This window comes from Oryx dammah, unplaced genomic scaffold (assembly GCF_014754425.2).
Source record: "Oryx dammah isolate SB20612 unplaced genomic scaffold, SCBI_Odam_1.1 HiC_scaffold_8, whole genome shotgun sequence".
NCBI lineage: Eukaryota > Metazoa > Chordata > Mammalia > Artiodactyla > Bovidae > Oryx > Oryx dammah.
In genome coordinates, this window is record NW_024070192.1 from 35,674,990 (window position 1) to 35,696,188 (window position 21,199).

At 55.1% G+C, this 21,199-nt stretch overlaps 3 protein-coding genes and 1 long non-coding RNA gene across 30 annotated transcripts in view; 2 read left to right on the top strand and 2 right to left on the bottom strand.

Moving 5' to 3' along the window:
• MINK1 (misshapen like kinase 1) overlaps positions 1-5,613 on the top strand; it is a 46,473-nt gene extending 40,860 nt beyond the window's left edge. For 3 of the 21 annotated variants that reach the window (XM_040243606.1, XM_040243611.1, XM_040243612.1), the window contains 16 exons: positions 42-127; positions 282-392; positions 538-650; positions 803-891; positions 1,117-1,140; positions 1,241-1,404; positions 1,783-1,888; positions 1,976-2,113; positions 2,302-2,410; positions 2,752-2,919; positions 3,026-3,469; positions 3,661-3,761; positions 3,843-3,992; positions 4,077-4,236; positions 4,320-4,459; positions 4,765-5,613. In XM_040243606.1, the coding sequence (XP_040099540.1) occupies positions 42-127; positions 282-392; positions 538-650; positions 803-891; positions 1,117-1,140; positions 1,241-1,404; positions 1,783-1,888; positions 1,976-2,113; positions 2,302-2,410; positions 2,752-2,919; positions 3,026-3,469; positions 3,661-3,761; positions 3,843-3,992; positions 4,077-4,236; positions 4,320-4,459; positions 4,765-4,848 (2,187 nt within the window). In that variant the 3' untranslated portion in view covers positions 4,849-5,613. Of the gene's footprint in view, positions 1-41; positions 128-281; positions 393-537; positions 651-802; positions 892-1,116; positions 1,141-1,240; positions 1,405-1,782; positions 1,889-1,975; positions 2,114-2,301; positions 2,411-2,751; positions 2,920-3,011; positions 3,470-3,660; positions 3,762-3,842; positions 3,993-4,076; positions 4,460-4,764 lie in introns of all 21 variants that reach the window. The other 18 variants (XM_040243616.1, XM_040243620.1, XM_040243622.1 and 15 more) reach the window with 11 other exon arrangements.
• Positions 5,614-6,122: 509 nt separating this feature from the next.
• Positions 6,123-14,211, bottom strand: CHRNE (cholinergic receptor nicotinic epsilon subunit). 7 transcript variants are annotated; one of them, XM_040243633.1, is made up of 12 exons: positions 13,988-14,208; positions 10,201-10,343; positions 10,037-10,081; positions 9,822-9,931; positions 9,524-9,679; positions 9,127-9,227; positions 8,558-8,758; positions 8,366-8,480; positions 6,968-7,082; positions 6,711-6,897; positions 6,520-6,626; positions 6,123-6,403 (listed from the first exon to the last, which is right to left on the bottom strand). In XM_040243633.1, the coding sequence occupies exons 1-12, from the start codon at positions 14,178-14,180 to the stop codon at positions 6,254-6,256; spliced, it is 1,623 nt and encodes a 540-aa protein (XP_040099567.1). In that variant the 5' UTR covers positions 14,181-14,208; the 3' UTR covers positions 6,123-6,253. The 7 variants fall into 7 exon arrangements, with proteins under 7 accessions (XP_040099567.1, XP_040099568.1, XP_040099566.1 ...); XM_040243634.1 differs by lacking the exon at positions 13,988-14,208 and adding an exon at positions 10,599-10,709; XM_040243632.1 differs by having other exon boundaries at positions 6,520-6,897; positions 13,988-14,211.
• CUNH17orf107 (chromosome unknown C17orf107 homolog) lies at positions 7,268-8,221 on the top strand. Its single transcript, XM_040243635.1, has 3 exons — positions 7,268-7,333; positions 7,455-7,655; positions 7,756-8,221. The coding sequence occupies exons 1-3, from the start codon at positions 7,268-7,270 to the stop codon at positions 8,038-8,040; spliced, it is 552 nt and encodes a 183-aa protein (XP_040099569.1). The 3' UTR covers positions 8,041-8,221.
• A 4,317-nt stretch (positions 14,212-18,528) lies between the features above and the next one.
• On the bottom strand, positions 18,529-20,935 carry LOC120866114. Its single transcript, XR_005721595.1, has 3 exons — positions 20,771-20,935; positions 19,032-19,109; positions 18,529-18,704 (listed from the first exon to the last, which is right to left on the bottom strand). It is a non-coding gene; the product is annotated as an uncharacterized LOC120866114 (long non-coding RNA).
• Between the last annotated feature and the right edge of the window lie 264 nt (positions 20,936-21,199).

The window sequence follows — 21,199 nt, forward strand, 5'->3', positions numbered from 1 at the left end:
TGTGCTGTCACGGAGCCCTGACCCCTTCCTTCCCTCCTCAGGTGCCTCAGAGGACCTCATCAATCGCCACTGCCCTTAACACCAGTGGGGCCGGAGGGTCCCGGCCAGCGCAGGCGGTCCGTGCTAGGTAACGCCTGGCTGGGGGCGGGTGGCAGCCTAGGGCTTGGGGCGGGTGGCAGAGGGCAGTGTGCCAGGTTGCCCACTTAGGGGTGGGCGAGCCCCGCCCCAGTCACCTCAGCCCCCGCCCCGCCCCGCCCCGGCACCCTGTGCTCCCTCCACAGACCTCGCAGCAACTCCGCCTGGCAAATCTATCTGCAAAGGCGGGCAGAGCGGGGCAGCCCCAAGCCTCCAGGGCCCCCCGCTCCGCCCCCCGGCCCGCCCAACGCCTGTAGGTAATGGAGCTGTCCCCCCCCTGCTCCCTCCCACCTTCACTTCTGCCACCTGTCCCTCCTGGTGATGGCTCCCTCTGCGGTGCAGCTCAGCCTCCCGGGGCGCGGATACCCCGTTGCCCTGACCCTGCCTCCGCCCCTCCCACAGTAACCCCGACCTCAGGAGGAGCGACCCTGGCTGGGAACGCTCAGACAGCGTCCTCCCGGCCTCTCACGGGCACCTCCCGCAAGCTGGCTCGCTGGAGCGGAACCGGGTGGGAGGTATGTGAGCCCAGCTCCGGGGTCAGTCTCCCCAGGGTGGACCACACCTTTGGCAGCTCTGGACTGGGCAGCGTGGTTACCAGGCTGGACGTGAGGCCAGACCCTAGGCCAGTGTCAGTGACCTCCTTTCTCCCCCACCCTGCCACATCTAGCCTCCTCCAAACTGGACAGCTCCCCTGTGCTCTCCCCTGGAAACAAAGCCAAGCCTGATGACCACCGCTCGCGGCCAGGCCGGCCCGCAGTAAGTCATCAGGTGGCCCCCTCCCGTCTTCTCATGGTTTGGGACCTGGGGGCCACTGTGGAGCCTCTGGAGCCCCAGAGAGCTGGGCGCCAGGGGCAGGGCCATCATTAGTCTGAGGCCGGAGGGTCTGTGGGCTAACAGGGTGGCCCTTCCCAGTTACTAACCTTTATTACCCTCTCTCCTGCCTCCTCCTGGCTGCCCTTCTTCCCCCGCGGCCCTTCCCAGAGCTATAAGCGAGCCATTGGTGAGGTTAGTGAGCAGGGCCGCGGGCAGCCCCTCCTGTTCCCTGCCTTTCTCCGGCCTCCGCAGCACCCCTGCCTCCTCGCCTCACGCAGCTCCTCCCCTGCAGGATTTCGTCTTGCTGAAAGAGCGGACCCTGGACGAGGCCCCCCGGCCTCCCAAGAAGGCCATGGACTACTCGTCGTCCAGCGAGGAGGTGGAGAGCAGCGAGGATGAGGAAGAGGAGAGCAATGGCGAGCCGTCAGAGGGGAGCAGAGACGCCCCTGGGGCCCGGTATGGGGGTGCCCGGGGCAGGGGCACGTCCCTGCCAGAGGCGCCTGAGAGACAGGTGCTGGGGGAGGGGGTGTTGGGTCAAGTTTGAGGGAAAGCAGTTCCCATCCCGGAGCTGCTGTGGGGCCTTGGCTGTCACTGCCAGCCGGTTCTTCCTACCCTTCCGTAGAGAATGGGATACAGGCCTGGGGGCTGGTGTCCCCTGCTGTCCTTCACTGTCCTGTGAGATGAGCGCCTCTTCAGGACAGCCAGCACTCCCCCACTGTGGGGCAGGAGCTGCTGGGTGCCAGCAGACACTGCAGGTGCCCGTGCCTCGGCTCCCTGTGGCACTTGGGTGACAGGCAGGGCCCGGAGGGCCTCCTGACCTTCCTCTCTCCATAGCAGCGATGGAGACACAGACAGCGTCAGCACCATGGTGGTCCACGACGTGGAGGAGATAGCCGGGCCCCAGACCCCCTACGGGGGTGGCACCATGGTGGTCCAGCGAGTGAGTACCCTTCCTCTCCCGTTCTGCTCCAGCCTGCCCTGCCCCTCCTCGGCCCCAGCACTGGCCCCCTTCCCTTTGTTCCTTTAGACCCCTGAGGAGGAGCGCAGCCTGCTGCACGCCGACAGCAACGGCTACACAAACCTGCCAGACGTGGTCCAGCCCAGCCACTCGCCCACTGAGAGCAGCAAAGGTCAAAGCCCCCCCTTGAAGGATGGAGGCAGTGACGTAAGTGGGTGGAGGTGGCTCCATGGGGCGAGAGGAGGTCACTGGCCATGGACAAGAGGCCCAGGGGCGCTGGGGCACTGTGGTCGGCAAGGGGAAGCCCTGGGAGCTGGTTGGCCAGGGTGCAACAGGAGGGGTGGGCCCGGGCTGGGGTCTGGCATGTTTGCCTCACTGCCACCCTCACTCCACAGTACCAGTCTCGTGGGCTGGTAAAAGCCCCCGGCAAGAGCTCGTTCACAATGTTTGTGGACCTGGGGATCTACCAGCCCGGAGGCAGTGGGGACACCATTCCCATTACAGGTGAGACAGGAGGCCTGGGGAGGGGTCAGGTGGCCTCTGATGACAGGCTTCATTGAGTGCTCACAGCCTCCCCTATGGCCCGCACCTGCCCTGGCGCGAAGGCAGTAAGGGCTTCTGGGGCCGCCTTGACTCAAGGCAGGGCAGAATGCTCAGAGGTGACTCAGGGACCTGCATGAGGGAGCGAGGGCTTTGCCAGGCCTTCTGGCCCTGTGTAGACTCCTCCAGGCACCTGGTCCATTCCCTAGTCTTTCCTTTTGGTTCGGAGTATCCTGGAGCGTGGGATACAGTGAGACAGAGTGACAGGACTCAGCCCACTCCCTTCTCCTCTCCTCCTCCCGCAGCCCTGGTGGGTGGAGAGGGCAGTCGGCTCGATCAGCTACAGTACGATGTGAGGAAAGGCTCTGTGGTCAATGTGAACCCCACCAACACCCGGGCCCACAGCGAAACCCCCGAGATTCGGAAGTACAAGAAGCGGTTCAATTCTGAGATCCTCTGTGCGGCCCTTTGGGGTAAGCCAAGGTGGGGAAGGAAAAGAGGGGCCTGGTGTGCCCCCGTGCTCCTGGTCAGGCGAGGGCCTGGCTCTGCCTCTCATCTGCCCAAGGGCTCCTCTTGCAGGGGTCAACCTACTGGTGGGCACGGAGAACGGGCTGATGCTGCTGGACCGCAGCGGGCAAGGCAAGGTGTATGGACTCATTGGGCGGCGGCGCTTCCAGCAGATGGACGTGCTGGAGGGACTCAACTTGCTCATCACCATCTCAGGTTGGGGGGAAGGCGGTGGCCAGGAGGAGGGCTCAGTGCCGAGGGGAGGGCTGCCCCAGGACAGGAACTGGAAGATGGGCCCCCCACTTTCTCACCCCTTGAGGTCCACACAGGATGGTGGGGAAGTGGAGGCTGGGCCTCCAGCGAGGGTTCTCTGTTCCTCAGGGAAAAGGAACAAACTGCGGGTGTATTACCTGTCCTGGCTCCGGAACAAGATTCTGCACAATGATCCGGAAGTGGAGAAAAAGCAAGGCTGGACCACTGTGGGGGACATGGAGGGCTGCGGGCACTACCGAGTGGGTGAGGAGGTCACAACACAGTGGCCAGGGCACATTTGTTTATGAGAAGAGAGAAAGAGACGGGGTCCTGGGCTGAGAAAGCCTTGAAGGCCAGAGATGGGGGGGCCTGCAGTTGGGGGTGTAGACAGACTCAGGGGAGGGGCTGCAGCCCAAGCAGGGAAGCGCCTGCATCCCCCCTTTTCCTGCCCCTAGTGAAATACGAACGCATCAAGTTCCTGGTCATCGCCCTGAAGAACTCTGTGGAGGTGTATGCCTGGGCCCCCAAACCTTACCACAAATTCATGGCTTTCAAGGTAACTCAAGCCTCAACTTCCATCACTGGTCCAAGGTCTGGCTCCTCTGCCCACATTCCCTGAGCCCCTTCTCCCCCCCAGTCCTTCGCTGACCTCCCGCACCGCCCTCTGCTGGTGGACCTGACCGTAGAGGAGGGCCAGCGGCTCAAGGTCATCTATGGCTCCAGCGCCGGCTTCCACGCTGTGGATGTGGACTCGGGGAACAGCTACGACATCTACATCCCTGTGCATGTAAGCTTGGCAGGGCTGCAGGCAGAGTGGGGCCCCCAGCCTGGGCCCAGCCTTGGGGCCTCCCACCCACTTTCTCCTCCCCAGATCCAGAGCCAGATCACGCCCCACGCCATCATCTTCCTCCCCAACACGGACGGCATGGAGATGCTGCTGTGCTACGAGGACGAGGGCGTCTACGTCAACACGTACGGCCGGATCATCAAGGACGTGGTGCTGCAGTGGGGAGAGATGCCCACCTCTGTGGGTGAGTGAGGGGCCTGCCCCCCTGGCCTGTGTCCCCGAGCCCGCCGGGCTGCAGCCCACCACCCCTCTCTGCTCCCCCCCCAGCCTACATCTGCTCCAACCAGATCATGGGCTGGGGAGAGAAAGCCATTGAGATCCGCTCTGTGGAGACGGGCCACCTGGATGGGGTCTTCATGCACAAACGAGCCCAGAGGCTCAAGTTCCTGTGTGAGCGGAACGACAAGGTGGGAGTGATAAGCCGCCCAGGCTCCTGCACAGCGTGGGCCCCATCCCCACCCCTACCTGGGCGCCTGGGCAGAGCTGGGGGAGGGGTGGTTATAGGTCTTCCTGAGAGGCAGCCTGCCCTTCCCTCACCTTCAATCTCTAAGAAGTCTGGGCTCCTTCATGCCACATGGTCCTGCCTTTTGGAAGGGGATGGGGGCACTCTGCGGGACTAAATCCTGCAGTTTCTCCCTCCTCTCAGTTAACTGAGGCACCTCCACCTTGGCTGCCCCACTCACCCTGGTGACTTCTTCTCCTCCCCACCCAGGTATTTTTCGCCTCGGTCCGCTCCGGGGGCAGCAGCCAAGTTTACTTCATGACCTTGAACCGTAACTGCATCATGAACTGGTGACGGGACCCTGGGCTGGGCTGGCCTCTGTGGACCAGCTCACCCCCCACAGCCAGACTCCCTGGTCCACCCTTCTCTTCCCTCCCTGGGCTTTTGCTTTTACTGGTTTGATTCACTGGAGCCTGCTGGGAACGTGACCTCTGACCCCTGATGCTTTTGTGATCACGTGACCATCCTCTGCCCCAACATGTTCTCTCCCCAAAACTGTGCCTGTCCCAACTTCCAGGGAGAGGCACAGCTTCCCCTTACCAGGAACTGAGTGGGCCTAGCCCCACCCCCCTTTCTCCACTTACAAGGAGAGTGCTTGGGGCTTGGACCCCATACCCCACTGCTGCTGACTTGGCAGGGCCCTGGGCCCCATCATTTGCACGTCAGGGGAGCCGGCTCCCCCCTTGAATGTACCAGACCCTGGGGGGGGTCACTGGGCCCTAGGTTTTAGGGGGGGTCACCAGCCACTCCAGGGGCAGGGACCATTTCCTCATTTTCTGAAAGCACTTTAATGATTACCCTCCCCCCAAACCCCAGGGAATGGAGGGGGGACCCCGCCAGCCAAAACATTTACCCCTTTACAACCCCCATCTCTTCTAGCCTCTGCCCTTCCCCGGTGGAGCGGGGAGCAGGGAGCTCTCACCCTCTCCCTCCCTTGCTTGCATCTGTATATAGTGTGAGCAGCAAGTAGCCCGCCCCCTCCCTGCCCCCACCCCTCCTCAATGTAGTGGCCTTGGAGATCTCGTTTGTTAATAAAGACAATTCAACCAGCTCCCACCACTTCAGGACCTAGGTTACTCTGTTTTCTCTCATCATCCCGGGTTCTAGCCAGGGCCCACCGACATGGCTGGGATGGAGGGGTTGGGAATCTGCAGTCCCTGAGTCTTGGTGGAGATGGGGCGGATGGGCAGTGCTGGGCTAAGAACCTACAAGAAACAACTAAGGGGAGGCCCAGGCATCCTCAGCCTTAAACCTGTGGACCTTGAGCTGGGACCATTTGGTTCCTAGCCACTCCAGCCTGGCCAGACCACAGAGGTGCCTGGCTTCAGCTTCTCGATGTGCAAGTGTTGCAAACGGGGTCTCTCCTGTTTAGCCTCTGAGAGGCTCACAGGGCTAGAGGATCACATGGGACTGGGGCCCAAGAAAAACTGGGAGGTCAGGAAGACGGAAGTGAGAGTGGTTCTTGCTTTCTGGAGGGTTGACATGCGAGAGACTGCCTGCACCATCTGCAGCTCTTTCTGATGCCAGCCAGGTGGCCGGACCCACACATGTGCACACACATGACTCCTTGTGAAGCTGAGTACAGATTTATCATTGGCAGTGGGAACGGATAGTAATAAAGCAGTGGTAGCAAGGTGTTTTTCAAATATCCTCCTGGAGATGGGTGGGAATTCTTGTCGGTGTGGCTGTGGCCTCAGGTCTACATACACGGTGGGTAGGGCAGCTGGGGCACTCGGTTGAAGTAGGCCCCAAGGAAGATGAGGCTGGAGCCCACGAGGAAGAGCACCAGAGCGGCCCAGAAGCAGATGCTGTCAAGGGCCTTCCCCATGCGCACCCAGTCGGACACCTCCTGGGGAAGGGGTGGGCACAAATTGAGTCCCTAAAAGCTGCAGGAGCCAGCTGCGCAAGAGTCAGGGATGGCGAGGGCCCCCAGCGCCCCACCCCACCTCGGTGCTCCCTCCCCACCTCGCCAGTGGCTTCCTGGTCCCGCGTGCTTGAAGCCACAAAGTTCACGGCATCCACACAGCAGCGGATCTCGGGGGCGGCAGCGCCCAGGTTCTGGCAGAGGGTAGCTGGTGGGGGCGACCCGGGGTGGGTGATCAAGAGCCTCGCCCTTGAAGGCGCCCCCCTTGGCCCACTCGGGCTAGTCCACTCACAGGTCCAGGTTCCGTGCCGGTGCCTCTGCTGCTCAAATACGAGTTCGCTCCTCGGCTTTTTCAGTATCAGTTCCTCCGCGCGGAGCAGGAGGCCCAGGGACGACGCCCGCCTTGGGGGCGAGGCAGCCCGGGGGATCTCGGGGTGCGCGCCGGAGCCCAGGAGCTGAGGCAGCAGCTCCAGCAACACCTGGGGTGGGCGGGGCGACGTTAGCTTGAAGCCCCACCTCCTGCCCCAAGCCAATCCACCTGGTGCTTACGTGGCGCAGCCGCGGGGACACGGCGTGAGTGGTGGGCGTCCGCAATGACACGTTGAGCACGATGACGCAATTCATGACAATGAGTGTGGCAACCACCATGACGAAAATGAGGTACCTGAGGAGCCCAGAGTTCGTGATGTCACAGCCTCCCCGCTGCCCACGAGCCACAGAGAGGCCACAGGTCCTCTGACCTCACAAACGCACCTCTCCGCAGGCGTGGAGCAGCTCCTCATGGCGGGGCCAGACGGTCCGCCCCCCGGCCCGGTCTTTCCCCCCGCCCTCGCACGGCCAGTGGCAACCATGAAGGGGACCCCCAGTTCCCTGGAAACCCTGCTGTGGGTCTACCACTTCCACAGCTCCACGGAGGTGCGCCTACACGGATACCCGTAAGGGGTGCACCTGGAGACGCTCTGGGAAGGTTTCCAGCGCCCCCCCGGTGACCTCTGCCCTATGTCCCGATGACCCCGCTGCCCCTGTGCCTTTCCAGGTGGCCCTCCAGCCCCCGCTTCTGTCTTCCCTGGAGCTCGTTGCGGCCGCAGCCCATGAATATCTGGAGCAGAGGTTCAGAGAACTGAAGTCCCTGGAGCCTCGAGAGCCGGAGAACCTGCCTGCCCAGAAGCCCACCCTGGGGCTAGTGATAAGAGAAGCCGCGGCCAGCGTAGTGAACTTCGGGGCCACCTTGTTAGAGGTGGGGCGCCGGGCGGGGGGGCGCAGAGGAGGGAGTCGGGGAAGGGGATCGAGGATCAGAGACCTCTGCATTCCCACCAACTTCTGTATCCCCTCTACAGATCTCAGCCCTGTGGGTGCAGCAGGAGCTACGGCGACTAGACGGCGGCCCTAGTCCGGGCCCAGACGCTGGGGATCCGGGTGGAGCCCTGGCCCGGGTAGCCCAGGCCGCGGGGCAGGGGGCTCTGCAAGTGGGGGCTGCAGCAGGCGCGAGCGCCCGGCTCCTGCTCCAGGGGGCCTGGCTGTGCCTGTGTGGACGAGATCTACAGGGATCCGCCTCATTCCTGCAACAGTGGCAACGCCAGCTGGACCTCGGAACCCCTGGGGAACCGGTGAGTTCAAGATGAGGGGAGAGTTGGGGGCCAGAGGCGTCCCGGCTGGGTGGCACTGAGCCGGCCCACCCCCAGCAGAGATACTCCGGAGACCTCAAGTTGGCGTCCAGCAGCACTGCAGAGGACGGGGGACCGACGAACCCACTACGATCCCAGCCCTGCCCCACGTCCAAATAAAGTCCAGGTGGGGACCATATAGTTAAGGCTACTCGGAGTCCTTAGGTATTGGCCCTGACCTCTCCACCGAGACCCCCTGGCCCCGCCCCGTGCTCGCCTGGCCCCGCCCTTCACGCTAGCCACGCCCCGCGTAGCCACTGCCGGGATCCTCTCCGCCCCTCACCTGCCCAACAGCGGCACGCTCAGAGATGTCTCGGGGGTTTTCTGGGCAATCAGGAACAAGAAGACGGTCTGGGCGAGCAGGACGTTGATGGAAACGGTGCATTTCTGGCCGCCGGCTGGAGGGAGTGCCTGGTGAGGACAGGCCCCGCCCCCCAGGAGGGGGCCCGGGTTTGGGGTCTGGGCGACTCCATACCCTGCGCGGGCAGGAAGTAGGCGAGCAGCACCAGGCCCGAGATGAGCACGCAGGGCACGATGATGTTAATAACGTAGAATAGCGGCTTCCGACGAATAATGAGCGAGTAGATGACGTCAGTTTCCCCTGGGCCACCCGGAGAGTCACCGTCGTGGCGGCGGATCACCCCGGGGCAGAAGTCGATGGCCCACTCGCCGTTCTCTGCGGGACGGGAGGCGCGGTCAGCTGGCTCTCGGGGAATGTGGCGCCCTCCTCTGCTCTCCGTCCCCACATCTGACGGTGGGGGGGCCTGCAATTCCAGGCGAGGAGAGGATGAAAGCCATCTGGGCTAGGGCAGGTGGACTGGTAATTGGGTCAGAAAGGGGCGTTCCCAGGGAGCTTACGGAACCACCACAATGGAGGAAGGAGTACTAGGCCGACAATCAAGAATGATTTCAGGGAAGGCTCAAGTTAAAGCAGGGTTGTCAAAGTCATTCCCAGCATCGAGGGCCCAGGGCAGCCCCACTGTGCAAGTCCCCTCTCGGGACACGTCTAGAAGCGGGTTTTTCGGAGCAGGAGGGGGGCCTAACCAGTATAGGCCTCAGTGTCGATATCGATCTTGCTGATGGTCTCGCCCTCGTCGTCCACCGCAAAGACAAACTCCACCTCTTCAGCATTGTACGTCTGGGAGCTGCAGAGCCAGGATCCGGACCCCGACCCCAGAGGCTGGGACCCGGGCCTCAGGCCCCGCCCTGGAAGCTGGGTTCTGGCAGGGGAATCACGCTCCACCCGGTCACCCAGGCCCCGCCTCCAAGCCTGGGTTTCCACCGCTACTTCTCATCCGCTAGAGCGCTCCATCTCCTTCGAATGCCTAGCCCCACCTCCAGCACAAAGCCCCGCCCCGGGTTAGAGGTCTCCCCGCCCCTGCGCACCTGGCCCCACCCCTTAATCCCTCAATTGTCCGGGCCTGCGAATAAATCTTCCCACCGGAAAACAAGCGAGCAGTTCTGCCAGTCGAAAGGGAAGTAGGTGACCTCCACGGCGCAGGTACTGCGGTAGATGGCCGGGGGCAACCAGCTTACGTAGCCGCCCTCGGAGACCAGCACATTGGCCTCGTAGGCCACCCCGAACTGGCCGTCGATACTGTGGGCTCCAGGAAACCGAGAGTTGGCCCAGATCTGCGGCTCCCTCACCCCCCAAGCAACACCCCTGCCGCAACCAGGTCCAGCCCAGCCCCCACCCCTCCCCAGACCTCGGCTTCGCTCCAGTCTGGCCCGGTCCTCACTTGTTTTCCAGCACAATCTCTGGCAGCCATACGAGTTCTGAAGGGACCCGCAGGGTTTCTACGCCCCCAAAGTCGCCCTTGCTGTAGTTGAGTCGATAATCTTGCCAGTCCTAGGGGCGGGGGAGGGGACGGAAGGACGTGTGCCGCGCTGCCTGTGAGGCGTTTGGGAGAAAAGGGTCCCCTAAATCTCACGCTGTTCCCCAGCCTCGACTCACGATTCCAATCCAGACGCTGGTGGTGAGGGTCTCTTCTTTCTCGTTCTGCGGGTGGGAGATGAAGATGATGGGGGGAGAGCTTTAGGAGAGAGTTGAGAGCTTGGGGCCAGAAGTGGGATTTTAGGCTCCGAGATAGCGCTTGGGTGCCGGTGCGGGTATCTTACCAGGGAGATGAGGTTGGTCAGGGTGACTTTGAGGGAGATGGTGACAGTGTCCTCGGGCTCCTGCACTGGCCGGCGTCCTGGGTCATAGTTGTCGAAGAGGTGGTGGTAAAGGCGCAGCTCCTCGTTCTTCCCCTCACCTCTGCCTGGGGATGGGGCGAAGCAGCAGGGTCAGGACATGGAGAGGCTGAGGAGCCGCTCTGCTCTGCCTCCGGGTCTACAGGTCTTTGCTTCTCTGTCTCTGAGGCTGTATATTTTCCCATGTCTGTCTCCCGAAGTAGTGATACTGTGCCTGGGGACCAAATATGTCTGTCTACATCTCAGTCGGTCTTTGTCCTGTTCCTTTATGTCCATGTCCTGCGCGTGGGTGTCCCACCTCTTCCCTCGACCCTGGCCCATACCAAGGAGCTGCAAGAGGAGCAGGGCGCAGAGCAGAACCCCTGCCATTCCGCTGTCTGGTCCCCCAGGTTATTCTGAGCTTTGGCAGGCTCCGACAGGGGCAGGCCAGGGTGCATGAGTGAGGGGGAGGAGGGTGTTAGTTCCGGGCTCTGACTGCCCCTACTGCAGCCAGGGACATCTTGGCTGCTTCCAGAGGCAGCTGCCCCATCCTGAGTTCCCTGCCCCCACCCCATCCCAGCCTTCTCTGCTTGGGCTTCGGCCAGCTGTCCAGCCCCAGCCCGGATTCTCTCATGACTGGAGCAGGCCCGATGCTGGTGGGCAGGTCCTTTAAGAACACCTGGAAGCACCAACCTGGCAGAGGGGGTGTGGAAGGTCCTGCTTTCAACACTGCACTGGCGTCCTCTGAGTCAGCTGCCCTGCACAGGTGACATCCCTTGCCTGCTACACCCAGCACCACCCATAGCCCAGCCAAGGTCACACAAATGCAGTTTCCACCAGCAGAGTTCGGCGAAAGCAGAATGTCCATAAAGATCCGGTAATGAGACAGGCAGCCACAGGGGATTAGCCTGCAATAACAAACTCCACATGGCAAAAGAGACGGTGCCACAGTACAGGGCCCACCTCCTCCCAGAGCACCTGCAGCTCTGTCTGGGTGGGCACCTACAGAGAGCCCCGTTTTCCATCTCTCTGTTGCCACCTTGTGGCCACATCTGAAAGTTACTGTCTGCCCCACCTCATTCAAAACCCACCTTTCAGGCTTTCCTAAATCTCCTTGGACCACCCTAATCAATCACTGGAGATGCTTGTTGAAAATGCAGTTTCCTAGGCTCCATCCCCAAAGAATCCCAGTTTAGTAAGATGACACAGAGGAGGGGCCAGGAATCTGCTTTAAGAAATTTCCCGTGTGTTTCCTTATGGGTAGGAAGCCTCACACCAGTACAGCAAAGCAGTTGCCATCGCCCTAAACGTATCAAAGAGGACTCCAGGTCAGGGCCAAGGTCATGTTACTGAGTCCAAGCTCCTGCTGCTTACCACATGACAGGCCAATAAATCGAGAGACAAGTTGTTGGGCAACTTTATTTGGAAAGCCAGCAGATGGAGAAGACGGTGGACTAGTGTCTCAATGAACCATTTTCTCTGAATCAGAAGTCAGGTTTCTTTTCTATTTAAGTGGTTTTGGGGGGGTGGGATGTGGCCAAGTCCTGGTTCCAGCCACACTCTATAAGGGATGTGTTAATGTCTCCCTTCCTGCAGCCACTTACCTGTGGGCCTGGTCAGGATGTTTCCAGTGAGCTAAACAAAGGTATTTTAGCTTAATGCTCATTACCTAAGAGACAGGGTTCCCAGAGAAGGGCCATTATGTATAATTTAAGCTTACAGGCAATGTTTCTTTAGTGATTAACCTAACAACACAAAAGGTTCTTCCTTATTACAATTCCCCACAGTCAATGCGGGATAACGTGCAAGGCAAATTGCTCTGCCAGGGAGTGGCGTCTGGCCCAAATTGGGTTCCCTGCTGAGTCTTAGCTGTTGATACTAGACCAGGTCCCTGTGCCTCGGGAACTAACAGAGGATTTTCCAATTGATCCCTATAAGGAAAAGGAGCCAGTCTGACCACTTTCTGAGCCCCAGACCCAGGAATTAGAATTGGGGCAAATAGGAGCAAGCGATGGCAGAAGGGGTGTATATAGTGGCATAACAAGGCGGCAGCTGCTGGGACAGCCAGCTGGACCAAAGGTTGGAGCAACATTCCCTCACCCTGCCCTTGGGTTTCTTTCTTTTTTGAAAAAATATTTATTTGGCTGCACCGAGTCTTAGTTGGGGCATTTGAACTCTTAGTTGCAGCATGTGGGATTTAGCATCCTGACCAGGGATCGGAGCTTGAGGCCCCTTGCATTGGGAGCACAGAGTCTTAGCCACTGAACCACAGGGAAGTCCCACCCTTGGGTTTCTGACATGACTTAGTAACTGAACAACAACAACTGTCTGACATTTTCCCACCCTGATGCACTAGCACAAGAGCTTGCATATAAGAGGAACGGAGTGGGTTGCCATTTCCTTCTCCAGGGGATCTTCCCGACCCAGGGATCAAACCCAGGTCTCCTGCATTGGCAGGCAAATTCTTTACCACTGAGCCACACAACATAAGAGGATTTCGTCATTTTCCCTTGCTTCTTCACAGAATAGCTATGGAGCCATTCAAAAACTGCTGTAAAACCATATAGCAGGTGGTCATCTTTAACAATACAAAGGATGCTTTTTTGTCTTAGCATCAACCAACCAGACTGAATTCTGGGGCAGGGCTTTTGCTGATTTTTAGGAACCAAGTGGAATCTTTCTCTTCGCCCTGGGAATGTCCCACTTTTAGACAAGAATAGACTTTTTCTATTCCTTTCCTCCATTCGACATCAGTAGAAGTTTCAAATATCATAAAACTGATTTGGCTGTAACTGGAGAAATGCCACCAAAATAATATGAAACCAAAACCTAAAGGGTAAACCAAAAACCCTAAATAAACCCTCAAGTCTGGTCTTGGGGCTTAACAGATACCAATGACATAGGAGACCACACGTGATGCAATTAACAAAGCAAGGACAGCAGTACATGGTACACAGGGTCCCAGGATAACCCCACATAATGAACCCCTTGTGGAGATCCTAGCAGGTACTGGGGCCATACATTTTCAACTTCTTAGTCATGGTTTCATAGCTGTAATCACACCACTTATCCAAAATACGCCTCTGAGGACTTTCTTCAGGCATAGTTGAAATATTTCCCTTTTTTTTTTTTTTTTGGCCACACTACATGGCTTTCAGGATTTCAGCTCCTCAACAAGGGACTGAACTGGGCCACAGCAGTGAAAGTATCAAATCCTAACCACTAGATCACCATGGAACTCCCCATTCCCCATTTTTCTTTAAGACATAAATACAAGACAGACAAACAGCACACACAAATGTCAGCATCCAAATAAACAAACCAATTCACACAAATTTCATAAAAGTCCATCAACTATGTCCTCTTATCCTCTTTCCAACATGGTGCCCTACTCAAATGTGCTTCCCAGGTGGCGCTAGTGGTAAAGAGTCCGCCTGCCAATGCAGGAGATGCAAGAGATGAGGGTTTGGTCCCTGGGTCGGGAAGATCCCTGGAACAGGAAATGGCAACCCACTCCAGTCTTCTTGCCTGAAAAATTCCATGGACAAGAGGAGCCTATAGTGGGCTCTACAAAGTGGGCTCTACAGTCCATGGCGTCGCTCAGACACGACTGAGCACACACACACACACACATACACACGCTCCACTCAAATACAAACTGTCTTATTCTAAAGGAAAGAAGCCCTAAATGGAGAAGAAATAAAATCCCCAGTTGTTACATGGAGTGACTTACCTACTGCATGAGATGTTGATTCCTTGCTCCACCCGCTAAGAGCTGGGGCAGCCAGAGCAGCTTCAGGGAATTTTAAGGGGAAGATCCTCAAACGAGTGGTCCGGGCAGCTGCTAGGGCCTTACCCCCAAAATCCCCCAACCAGAGCTGGCTGGCCACGAGCAGAAAGACTGGCTGCTCATACTGCTTTGCCATATAATAGGTCAATAAATCAAGCGACAATTTGTTGGGGCAAGGAATGTGGCTTTATTCAGAAAGCCAGCAGCCTGAGAAGATGGCAGACTTGTGTCCTTATGAACCATCTTCCTTGAGTTAGATTCAGGCTTCTTTTAACACTAAAAGAGGAGGGAGTAAAGCCCTGGTTCTGGCCAGACTCCGGGAGGAATTTCTTCCTGCCTTCAGTCTTTCACAGATGGGTCTGGTCAGGAAGATGCTTCCTTGTGAGCTAAACAAAGGTATTTTAGCTTAGTGTTCATTACCTGGATGACAAGTGTCCCAGAGATGGGCCATTATGTGTAATTTAAGCTTATAGGCAACATCCCGTTAGTGATTAACTTGTAGAAGAACACAAAGGTTCTTCTCCCTCTTATAGTCACACAAGTAGATTGGCAACGACGCCTAAGACTTACAGTCAGCTTTATTGAACATGGACACCTGTGTTCGTTTTACAGGCCACAGAACCCTTTCACGTCCACCATTTTGGGGTCTCCTTTCTCGTCCTGTAAGGTCATAACCTTACATTGAGGGTCCACACAGCTTTTCCATTTCCCCACACACCCTTGAAACCTCAGCTCCTCCTGGTAATGCCTTTTTGTTGCTCATTTTAGACTTCAGTCGCCCAGAAAGAATCTCATTGGCCCAGCTCACCTCCTTGCACATGGCTGATACGGGTACCGGATCTAAAATCTGCACTGCTGCTCATTCCACAGCCTCCGGGCGAAGGCTGGGCCAAGGACTGTTGTGATAAATGCAGCTACTTATTCAAACATTAATAGGCACCTACAGGTTTCCCTGCACAGGGCCAGATGCTCTGGTTAGAGAGATGAATAAGCCATGGCCCCAAGGAGGAGGAAGAGACCTCACGGGTGACAAGCAGAAGCTGTGGGTAGGGTCCCGTGTCACTTAGCTTCTTCGCACTGCAAGAGTCAGATTCACGAGCGAGGTCTCCTGTAGGTTTCCACATACACTGGGACAGCCTGGACAACTGTCAGCACCCAAGGCAGCCCAGGGACTGGCCACTGCTGCCTTTGCTCTGGGCTCCCCTCATGCCTGCTTTTTCTATCTCGTACGTCCTCTTCCTACTGTGTGGTCTCTGCTGTCTCGTGTCTTCCACCTCATCTCACCCCTAGTGTTGGCCCCACATCAGCCTTGACCTCTCTCCAAGAGGCAGCCAATTCAGGCTTTGCTGCCTGATGCCATGAGGCTGTGGGTGCAGGCACAGAAAGGTGCTGGAATGGGCCAAAGATGCCCCCCTTTACCCAGGGTGGTGGGCATGGCCACATGACCAGTGCCATCCATCACTTACTAACCCAGCCCGCCTCCTACATATCTAGTTACCAGGGCACCCTGTCATGAGTCCATTCTCACAGCCACAGTTGAAGATGCATCACACCCTTCCAGCCAGGATTGAAACGTCTCACTTCCAAGACTGATGGTGACAAGGGCCCTTCGAAAAAGCTCTCCACCTCGGAGTCCAGTGTCCTCAGGCTTACATTCAACCTCCTCCGGGTGTGGTTTCTGTCCATTTTCCAAACCATGGACTAACTCCTCAGTTTAAGCACCATCACTACATCGTATATAAACAATACAGCTCTCTCTCTCTCGCACACACACATAGACGTCATGTAAGACACATAAAGGGCCAAACCCACACCTGGACCAACAACCTGCATGTAGGAGAGTAGCCTGGGGTCGAGGGACAGTGAGTGGGAATCTTAATCCCAACCCTGGGACTGAAGCCTGGGTCGCTGGCCCCAGACATCTCTCACGTTCTCCAGGAGAGGGCTTTACTGCAGAGTCTCAGCGGGGTGGTAACTTACGGGTGGAGATCTTGCTCACACCAGTGAATCCCAGGGGCATCTCCTGCAGAGTCAGCACGTCAGAAAATCCTCCCCTGAGGGAGTCCCCATGAGGGGCTCTCACCCTCCCTCCCCCCGCCCCTCCTCCACCCGCCAGTGCCGGCCCAGAGCTGAGCCAGCATCTTTCCAGTGTTTGCTCTGGATGAACATCGCCTGAGGGATGGAGAGGCTGATTTGGAGTCAGGCACCTGATCCAGGTCTGGATTTTGTACTTTTTTTGGCTTCGCCACGAGGCACATGGAATCTTGGTTCCCGGACTAGAGACTGAACCCCGGACCCTGCAGTGGAAATGCAGAGTCTTAACCACTGGACCTCCAGGGAAGTTGCTGATTTTGTCCATAAAACGGACAACTGAAAATTCCACAGAAGCTCAGTGGGCTGCCTGGCAGTTATGTTTCTGGAGACGCCTTGACTTCCAAGCTGGAGCCAAAGATCTCAGCTCAACAGGAAGCCACTCCCTTTACCTCCTGGCTCTTGGTTCTTGGCTGGCAACTCGAAACAGCTGCACTATCCAGGCGGCCAGCTCTGCTCTGCAGCCATCAGCACCCCACGGGGGTAACATCCCCAGGCTGAGGCCCCGCCACTGGCAACTGAGGGGCTCCTCTTTTTTGATGGACCTGGAGAGTAGGTCTGGATGAGCCAGGATGGGGCAGGAGTGTGGCAGACACTGATTTCTAGCCTGTCTCCGGCTCTGGGACCTAAACCCTCAGATGGCTGAGATCTTGCTGGGTTCCTTGTTCACGGCATATGGCCCAGAGCCCAGGACATAACAGGCTCCATAAGTGTTTACTGGATGAATAAGTAAGAACAAATGAATGTGTATCTTCCCAGCACCCTCCCTTCTACTGAGAAGTACTCCTGTCCAATCACCTGACTACAGAGGAGCTTCCAGCTCCTTAAAGATGTCCCTCCCGACCCCCACAACCCTGGCCAGAGTTGATGGGCCAAGGGGAGGACACCTGACCCAAGCCAGGCCAAAGAAAGTCTTTCCTGAGAATTTTGTTAAACAGGAACTCAGGGTCAGTCTCTCTGCTGTAGAAGATGTGAAATGTAGACGCGCGAGACAGCCACATTCATTCCTCGCATTTTCCATGGAGAAAGAGAGAATGCAGCTGATACACAAAGACAAGTAGAGACACGAAAAGGCCTCCAGCCGCCCAGCCCCTGGCTCCACAGATTCCTGAGGCCCAGCTGTGCTTGTCTCCTCCTGCAGCCTGGTTGCCCAGTGATTCCTTTGATTGAATGAGGTACTACAGTACCTTACCAGCACATCTCTCTTTCCTTGGCTTAAAAATTTTAAGATGTAAGAAAAATAAAGTGATACAAAGAAAACAAAAATGTCCGATAACACAACCCCGGGAAAACGCCTCTGACAATAAAAAAGCAATACATGCCACCACCAGAAAAATGGAAGAGTCCAGAAAGACACAGTGAAAATAAAAAACTTTCCTCTTCCTGAAGGTTAACAGCTCCCTGTAAATCAAATTCTCTTAGACCAAAGTCTGGCATATGTGTGTGTGAGTATATGTACGTATATACACATATAACCTTCCCTGGTGGCTCAGAGGGTAAAGAATCTGCCTGCAATGCAGGAGACCCAGCTTTGATTCCTGGTCAGGAAGATCCTCTGGAGAAGGAAATGGCAACCCAGCATTCTTGCCTGGAGAATCCCATGGATAGAGGAGCCTGGTGGACTACAGTCCATGGGGCCGCAAAGAGTCGGATACAACTGAAAGGACTGAGCATGCAGGCGTACCAAGAAGCATCAGAATCTGTTTACTATTTGGTAGCTTTTTATCCCTCAGCATATTGTAGAGACTGGCTCGCATGGTCACACACACGAGTCTTCCCCAGTCTCCTTATTGCTGCAGTGTTCCACTGCATGCATGTAAATCATAGAGAACGCATTGCCCAGTGGATAGGCGCTTAAGAAGCTAACAATTATGGGTTTTGTGATCACATACTATGCAACTATATGTATGCATTTAACTTTGCTGGACCTTTGCAAATGATCCATAGGGTAAATTTCTAGCAGTGAAATTGCCAGGGCAAAGAGTTTATGTGTTAGAAAAAACAACAACTATTGATGCCTTTTGCCATGTTGTTCTCCAAAAAGCATGCACACACTTACATTCACTCCAACACATCACAAGAATACCTGTTTCCTCATACCCTCCCCCAGGCAGCCTATTATCAAATTTAAGACTTTTTGTCAAACCAAGAGGTGAACACTGCTGTCTCATTATTTTGATTAACATGTCTTTTTACAAATGTATTTATTTACTTTTGGCTGCACTGGATCTTCATTGTTGCACATGGGCTTTCTCTAGTTGCAGCAAGCTCAGGCTCTAATCTCAAAGGCTCAGTAGTTACAGCACACAGGCTTGGTTGCTCCACAGCATGTGGGATCTAGTTCCCTGACCAGGGATTGAACGCATAGCCCCGGCATTGGCAGGCAGATTCTTAACCACTGGACACCAGGGAAGTCTGATTTACATGTCTTGATGAAGAAAATTGAGATTTTTTTTTTCAGCAGATAGTTTGGCCATCTATGTGTATCTTCTTCTTTCTTTTTCTTTTTTTGAAAACTGCCTATTCATTTTAGTGGAACAAAATAATATCTGTTCCAATATATGAGAATCTGCAATACAGTGAAGATAAAATATTATATTGATGTTGAAAACTAGGGGATTTCCCTGGTGTTCCAGTGGTTAAGACTCCACGCTTGCAATGAAGAGGGTGTGTGTTTCATCTAAGGTCTCACATCTTAGTTTTAGCCGAGCGATGTGGCTAAAAAAGAGGGGGGAGGGGAAAGAAAGGGAGAGACACAGGAAGAAGGAGGGAGCGAAGCTGTCCCCATGGAGCACCCTTGGGGATCCAGGGGCTCCCAGAAGCCCAGGGAGAAGGACTCACTCTCCCCAGGCATTGCTCTCCGTCCTATTTGGATAAACAAGTCCTTGGGACTTACCAGCACAGGAAAGAAAGTCCATACTAGTCATCTTGTTAAAGGGGATCTCCAATCAACTTTTCACTTCAGGACAGGAGACTAGAAAATGAATCATGAAGAGAAGTCTCAGTATCTGTCAAGAACTGGGAGCACCTTCACAGCAAGTTTCTACGACCTCATGGGCTTGGCCTCAGAGAAGGTGATCTGACGGTAGATGCGTCCCTGGGATTCCACAGATGCTGAAGGTCCAGGAAAAAAGTGACTGAGTCAGAGAAAAACTGCTAAGAACTCCCAGTTCCTAATAGCCCAATGAAGTGGAATTCCTCAAGCAAGTAGGAGGCAAAAGGCAATTATAAAATGAAAGGGGTTAGAGACTTCTCTGGTGGTCCAGCAGCTAAGACTCTGCTCCCGATGAAGGCAGCCAGAGTTCTATCCCTGTTTGAGGAACTAGATCCCACATGCCCACAATGAAAGATACTACCTGCTGCAACCAAGACCCAGCACAGCCAAGTAAATAAATAAAAATAAACATTAAAAAAAATGAAGTGGGTTATATCCAGTGATTCATACTCCTAAACTCTTTTTGACTCCTAATACTCTTAATATTAAAAATAAGTGGAGCTCAATTTTTTTTAAAGTCGGGTGTAAAATAGACTACCACTTTGGGAACTTGGCAGTTTCTTACAAAATTAAAAGCGTGTATTTCCTATCTGACCCAGGAATTCCAGTCCTAGGAATTTATCCAAGAAAGAGAAAAACTTATGTTTGTAAAAGATCTGTGCACAAACCAGAGCAACAGTTGCTTGGCTGAGAGGACTGACCAAAAGGGGCACAAGGGAATGAATGAAAATGTCTGTACTGATAGCAGTGGTGATTACATGGATGGACATATTTCTCAAAACTCATAGAGCTGTACACCTCAGATCTGTGCATATCTCTGTGTATAAGTTATTCCTCAATGTAAAAGATTTTTAGGGAATTCCCTTGCAGTCCAGTGGGGAGGACTCAGTGTTTTTACTGCCAAGGGCCTGGGGAACTAAGATCCTGTAAGCCACCTGGCACAGATTTAAAACAAACAAAAAAGCTTATTAGTTGAAAAAATTAAAGTAAGACATTGTTGGGACTTCCCTGGTGGTCCTGTGGCTAAGATTCTATGCTCCCAATGCAGGGGGTTTGATCCCAGGTCAGGGAACTAGATCCCGCATGCTGCAACTAAAGATCCTACATGCTGTAAGAAAGACTCGGAGCAGCCAAATTAATAAAATAAAATAATTTTTTTTAAGTAAGACATTGTTTAAATGCACAATAGAGGACTATTAATAGAGCATACAACTCAGTTTTATAATGTTTAAGGTTGATTTTAAATACAGTTGGCATTCTGTACATGTGGACCCAGAAGCCATGGAAACAGAGGGCTGACTGTATTTACCCAAATAAGGGGGAAATATCAGTAAACTGAAGCAGAAAGGAGCAGTGATAAAGAATAGCTAGTGATGAAATGGTAATGAAAGATCTCTCCTCCCAGTGAACCCACACCAGGTAGCTTTATGAATGAGTTCTACCAAAATTTCAAGGAATGGATCACCTGTATTTTGTATAATCTGTTCCTAAAAACAAAAGAAGTCAAGCCAACTAGGTTTATGAAGATTTTACTCCAGCTAAGGATGGACAAGAAAATAAAAATATAGGCTTCACTCACTTATGAACATAAATGTGAAAACCCCAAAGGAACTATGGGCCAACCAAATCCAGAAGTTTACCTGAAAAGAAATCTTCCAATCTAACGAGGTCAAGTTTGCCCTGGGGGTGTGAGGACGGTGTACCACCCCACATTCTTCCTTCCTGACAGAACCCCAGCTTGCTGGAGGCAGTGCGCGTGCCCCAGCCCTGAGGGATGAGTCACGATTAGTCACAAGCCATGCCCTGCTCCCCGCCAGACACTCAGAATGCAAACCTCCCTTGCAACTAGAAGCACCAAGATCCGTTTCTGACTTACGATACCAGGGCAAGTCGACTCGGGGAGGAGGTGTCAGTGGAAGTCTGACCTTGGCTGCTGAAAGGAGAGTCACTGATGGTAAAGCAGTTCAGCACTTCTGTTGTCCCGCCCTCCCGTTCATCACCAGATCTGTGTCTTTGGATGCAGTAGTCAGCTTGCACCCCTAAGGGTGTCATGAGGACAAAAAGCCAGT

What these genes read in the sequence shown, in the direction of transcription:
- CHRNE (XM_040243628.1), bottom strand. Translation starts at nt 14,180, where the DNA reads ATGGCAAAGCAGTATGAGCAGCCAGTCTTTCTGCTCGTGGCCAGCCAG. An exon ending in CCAGCGTCTGGATTGGAATC is followed by an intron (nt 9,932 to 10,036) that starts GTGAGTCGAGGC and finishes CCCCGCCCCTAG; the next exon opens with GACTGGCAAGATTATCGACT. An exon ending in CGACACTGAGGCCTATACTG is followed by an intron (nt 8,759 to 9,126) that starts GTTAGGCCCCCC and finishes CCCGTCCCGCAG; the next exon opens with AGAACGGCGAGTGGGCCATC.
- CUNH17orf107 (XM_040243635.1), top strand. Translation starts at nt 7,268, where the DNA reads ATGAAGGGGACCCCCAGTTCCCTGGAAACCCTGCTGTGGGTCTACCAC. An exon ending in ACTTCCACAGCTCCACGGAG is followed by an intron (nt 7,334 to 7,454) that starts GTGCGCCTACAC and finishes GTGCCTTTCCAG; the next exon opens with GTGGCCCTCCAGCCCCCGCT. An exon ending in TCGGGGCCACCTTGTTAGAG is followed by an intron (nt 7,656 to 7,755) that starts GTGGGGCGCCGG and finishes TCCCCTCTACAG; the next exon opens with ATCTCAGCCCTGTGGGTGCA.